This window comes from Medicago sativa, chromosome 1 (assembly GCF_051527215.1).
Source record: "Medicago sativa cultivar Bolivia chromosome 1, Bolivia_mono, whole genome shotgun sequence".
Classification (NCBI taxonomy): Eukaryota; Viridiplantae; Streptophyta; class Magnoliopsida; order Fabales; family Fabaceae; genus Medicago; species Medicago sativa.
Window position 1 is genome coordinate 80,255,158 of NC_140749.1, and position 5,247 is coordinate 80,260,404.

Below are 5,247 nucleotides of genomic sequence, written 5' to 3' on the forward strand. Positions count from 1 at the left end.
TGTCTTAGCATCATGTTTTCAAAACACAGTAACTGTGATTGTATTATTGGTGGGTATATCAAAACCACCATGATTTACCGTAATTTCGCAGAAGCTTTAGAAAATCACGATGAATCACCGTGATTCTGACATATCCACCCTAATATCAAACATTGCGAAAACAATGCATTAATATATGATTGCTGCCACCAGTACGATTTTCATGACTAAAGCCGCACACACCCATTGTCATAAGATGTCTTGTTCTACTCATTCTGAGCATTGCACACAACCATCGTGCTCTAGCATCCTTCAATTGTTTCACCGTGATTCTGAGAATTTTTAAATGCATACAAGCAAGGAGTCACATTCAAGAAAAAGACGATGCTACCCTTCTCAAAAGAAGTTTTAATAGCCGATAATTAACAACCGTTAATTCAGCTTCAAAAGTTGGCGCATTTCCACAAAGCAACCAACATTTGAAGCTTTATTCTCCCTAAAAAATAAATTCACCACACAAAGAAGGACCTAGTGATCTTTTAAAAACACAAAGATTTTTATTTTTTTTTTCATTTTCAATCCATCTGAATTATAGACGGAGTTTTTCTAGGATGACTTGTCGCTTGATGGAATTTAAGTATGGAAAACTTCTCTATAGTATTATGCATGTGACCATAGCAAAAATATCCAAAGAACATCACTCATCTTGATTCCAATAAAAAAAATTAACTATTCATCTTTTGAGTATAAAAATTAACTATGAAAAACTCCACTATAGTATTATGCGTGCGGCAGCTAAAAATATAATTTATCTGCTATCTGTTATAAACTAACTTATCAATTATCCATTAAAAGTTTTCTTAAAAGAAAAAAATAAATTATCTGCTATAAGTTAGTTTATGAACGATTCACTATTTTTTATCAAAGAAAGCCTTAATCCGCTTTCTTTTAGGCTTTAGTCCGCTAATGCCCTAATCCACATTATAGTACGCTGCCACACTTCTAGACCGACCCATAATGTTCGCGGCCACCTCGTCCCATCGCGGTAACTCCATAGCCAAACACCAATGTTTTTTACTAACCAAAACACCTCAGTTAGGCAGCACTCTTAAAACTACATACATAGACACGAGAATGTAATTGATACGAGAGTGGCTACAAATTTTGAGGATAAAAATAGACCGAACGGGTTTATTTGGGTACAAAGCATGGTCCAATTCTGGACCTAACTGTAAGTCTGTAAACATAGCAATAGCAATGTGGATTCACTGCATTGTCCTTTCTTTTTCCCTTCTAGCTTAAACGGTGCTGTAAAAAAACCACCACCAAAAACACAAAGACAACGAGGCAATAACGGATAAAAGCCTCATTTGTCTTGCATGCACCTCTCTCTCTCTCTCTCTCTCTCTCTCTCTCTCTCTCTCTCTCTCTCTCTCTCTCTCTCTCTCTCTCTCTCTCTCTGCATGGACAATGGTCCCCTACTATACCTTACGCAACCTAATTCACTCACTCTCCTCTCACTCATTTAACTTTAATCTTTGTATCCATTATTATTCCCCTTCAACTACCTATAAGTAACCCTTTAATATAGCCCCCCTAAACTTGTAATGTAAATAATGCTGCTACATATATATAATTCCAACTATATACTATTAAACACTCCTTACTAGCTCATATAAATAATTTAGTAATCTAGTATAGTATATCTAATAAAATTCAATTATTCTCTTCAACTACCTATAATATTTAATAGCCTCCCAAAGTTGTGAGTAATGCTACTACATAATTCCAACTATACATTAAACATAGTTACTCATATTAATAATCTAGTAATGTAGTAACAAACACATGTATAGGGTGTGCAAATTGTATAGCATAGGTACAGAAAAAGGAAAGCCTATTTTTGCCTTACATATTATAGACCTCACAGAACTCTGATCATATATTAAAGCCAAACCATTGTTATTAATTATCATGACTTTAAAGCTTCGAGAACTGTGATAAGAAGATTACATATTGTGTTCTTTCTTACTTTCTTATATTCTTATATATATTATTCTTATATATAGACAATATATCATTTGCTTCCTTAGTTTTTTCCCTAAACACAAGGAAGAAAACACAGGTTATCAGGCTTTGTTGTTCAGCTTTTTTGTTTCCTTCATTCCTATTTTCATATTTTTTCCTGTTCAGTTGGAGCATATTTTCAGGATCTTGTTCTTTCTTTCTCCTTGCTACAATCCGTGTTCTTACCAAACAACTCTGCACTTATCTTCTTTTATTTTTTCACTAAGAGAGAAATATGCTTATATCATCACAAGTACTTGAATTATAGCCAAGAATCTCTAACTAGTGCTTCAATATTGATAATCCCATTTTCCACTCAATAGCATCATAATGAAGTGTATTAAGTTTATCATTAGTAGTGTGATTTTTGTTATGTTCATTCTCTCTATGAATGAAAAATGCTATGGACAAGAAGAAGATGCTACTGTTGTTTCTCCAATGGAGAAAGCAGAACAAGAAGCTCTGTATTCAACCATTCAAGGCTTTGTTGGTAATTCATGGAATGGCTCAGATCTCTTTCCAGATCCTTGTGGTTCAACTTCTATTGAGGTACATTTTTTTTTTCTTTTCACCTACATGTACTGTAAATAGTCCTATCAAACACCTTTTTACTGTGCTAGAAATCATGTTTGGAAACAGTTCCAAGTTTATGAGTTTTTGATGTAATAGTATTTTAACTGAGATATAGTATTTTTTAGTTAATGACTTGCAGAGACTTTTTTCAGCATTAAACAAGCTCCCTTATTCTTTTGTTGGTAAAGATTTTTTAACTAATTATTATTATTTAGTTCATAAATGAGGCTTTGGACTTAATTTTGTTAGTGAATTTCTTAGGTGAACCTTATCTTTCTTACATTCTGATTAATTACAATAACTAAAAAAATTAAGTAAAAATACACATATTAGTCCTTGAAATTAAGCAACCCCTTGGTTTAGTTTTAATGTTAGCCCCTTGCATGTAAATTGTTTCTTAGCAATTGTCCTTATCCCTATCTCACATTTTCTGAAGTTTTATTGACAACACAGTAAATGATTACATGTCATTTAAACCATGTAGCAGAAATTTCAGAACTTTATCAATTCAAAATATGAAATTATAATATTTTTTTTTTTCAGAACATGATGTTCAATTATTTGTTATGTTATTTTCTGCTGCAGGGAGTGTCTTGTGATATCTTCAATGGACTTTGGTATGTAACAGTAATCAACATTGGACCTATTCATGAAAATTCTCTGTCTTGTGCTAATGAAAAGTTGGAATTTAAACCAGAACTATTTCAGCTCAAGCACCTTAAAGCTATATCATTCTTCAACTGTTTTCAATCACCAAATAAGCTTCCGGTTTCAATTCCTACTGGAAATTGGGAGAAACTTGCTGAAAGTTTAGAATCAATAGAGTTTAGATCAAATCCAGGTCTTGTTGGAAACATTCCTTCCACTTTTGGTCTTCTCAAGAATCTTCAATCATTAGTTTTGCTAGAAAATGGTTTAACAGGTAACATACCACAAGAAATTGGAAATCTTGTAAAATTGAAGAGACTTGTTCTTAGTGGAAACAATTTCAGTGGTAATATTCCAGATATGTTTGGAGGATTAAGTGATTTATTAATCATTGATTTAAGCAGAAATTCATTATCTGGAACATTACCTGTGACACTTGGAAGGTTAGTTTCAGTATTGAAGCTTGATTTAAGTCACAATTTCTTGGAAGGGAAGTTACTTAATGAATTTGGTAATCTTAAGAATTTGACACTTATGGACTTAAGGAACAATAGATTATGTTGTGGATTGGTTTTATCTTTACAAGAGATGAATTCATTGGAAGAAATGGTTTTATCAAATAATCCATTAGGTGGTGATATAAGGAGCTTAAAGTGGGAGAATCTTCAAAATTTGGTGATATTGGAACTCTCCAACATGGAATTGATAGGTGAAATTCCTGAGTCTTTATCAGAATTAAAGAAATTGAGATTTTTGGGACTTAGTGATAACAACATTACAGGTAACTTATCACCAAAGCTAGAAACACTTCCTTCTCTCAATGCACTTTACTTAAGTGGAAATAATCTTAAAGGTGAGATTCAATTTTCAAAAGGGTTTTTTGGTAAATTGGGAAGACGTTTTGGGGCTTGGAGTAATCCTAAACTTTGCTATCCAGTTGAATTAATGTCAACAAACAATGTTCCATATGGTGTAAAACCATGTCACCAAATTTGATTATGAAAAGTGTAACTTGGGCTTTTAATTAACCTTTTAGGTGTTACATTATAACAAGTTGTATGCGTTTTATATTTTGTTCTAACATAATCTAATAGTCTTGTCAATTTGTTAATTATCTGTATAATATTATTTCCAATTTCATGCATGATTTTTTCATTCTCAATGTTTTACATAGTACTGAATTTACCTATGGTCAACAAGAAACTACGAGGGACCCCCTCTCTAATGGAATGAATATGAGAGTAACGCCAAAGACAATTACGTAATTTTTGCAGACAATTCTGCACAACTGCACTGATATCTGGTTGAAAATCATATACACATGGGGACTGTAATGTAATCTGTGTAACTATTGTACTGCTACGTCTACAATATTAAACCACTTGGTCTTTGGAATATTTTTTTTTGCCTATGCTTAATTCTTGCAAATTGAGACCTTACTCATTTTAATTAATTTGTGCTTTCATAGAATGTAACTGCATAAAGCATAATAATAATATTCCAAAATTGAGTAGTTTTTTGAGGTGAGAATTGGGCATCTTCTAGTTGTACATATTGGCTAGCTGAGCTTTCAACTGCACATAGACAAGAAGAATCATCTGCAACATTATATATTTTTACCTTTCCTGGATTTATTTATTTATTATTTATGTATTAATAGTAGTACTTTACACTTTATTTTTCTGTGAATATTTTTGTATTTTGCAATGTATTTTTTTGTTTTGTTTTGTTGAAGAAATAGGGAAATTGGAATGAGACTATAGCATTTTCATTTTTTGATTTTTAATGCATGACTTTAATATATGAAAGTGAAATGTGGAGGATTAAAGATAGTAGGCTTATAGGCCTGTTGGTACAGGGGAGGTGTCTAACTATGGGATCCGGATTCCATGACTTTTGAGAGGGAAAAGTTACATAACTTTGCCTTAATATCCACCCTTGGATAAATCTTATGCTCCACATTTTGACATGTGTCCAAGT

At 32.4% G+C, this 5,247-nt stretch overlaps 1 protein-coding gene across 1 annotated transcript; it reads left to right on the forward strand.

Annotated features, from left to right (window-relative positions):
• Positions 1-1,860: 1,860 nt before the first annotated feature.
• LOC146957955 (piriformospora indica-insensitive protein 2-like) lies at positions 1,861-4,411 on the forward strand. Its single transcript, XM_085739619.1, has 2 exons — positions 1,861-2,595; positions 3,205-4,411. Exons 1-2 carry the CDS (start codon positions 2,377-2,379, stop codon positions 4,261-4,263), a joined length of 1,278 nt encoding a protein of 425 aa, XP_085595745.1. The 5' UTR covers positions 1,861-2,376; the 3' UTR covers positions 4,264-4,411.
• The last annotated feature ends 836 nt before the right edge of the window (positions 4,412-5,247 follow it).

Coding starts and splice junctions, on each gene's coding strand:
- LOC146957955 (XM_085739619.1), top strand. CDS start 2,377: ATGAAGTGTATTAAGTTTATCATTAGTAGTGTGATTTTTGTTATGTTC. Junction 2,596..3,204: donor GTGGTTCAACTTCTATTGAG/GTACATTTTTTT, acceptor TTTCTGCTGCAG/GGAGTGTCTTGTGATATCTT.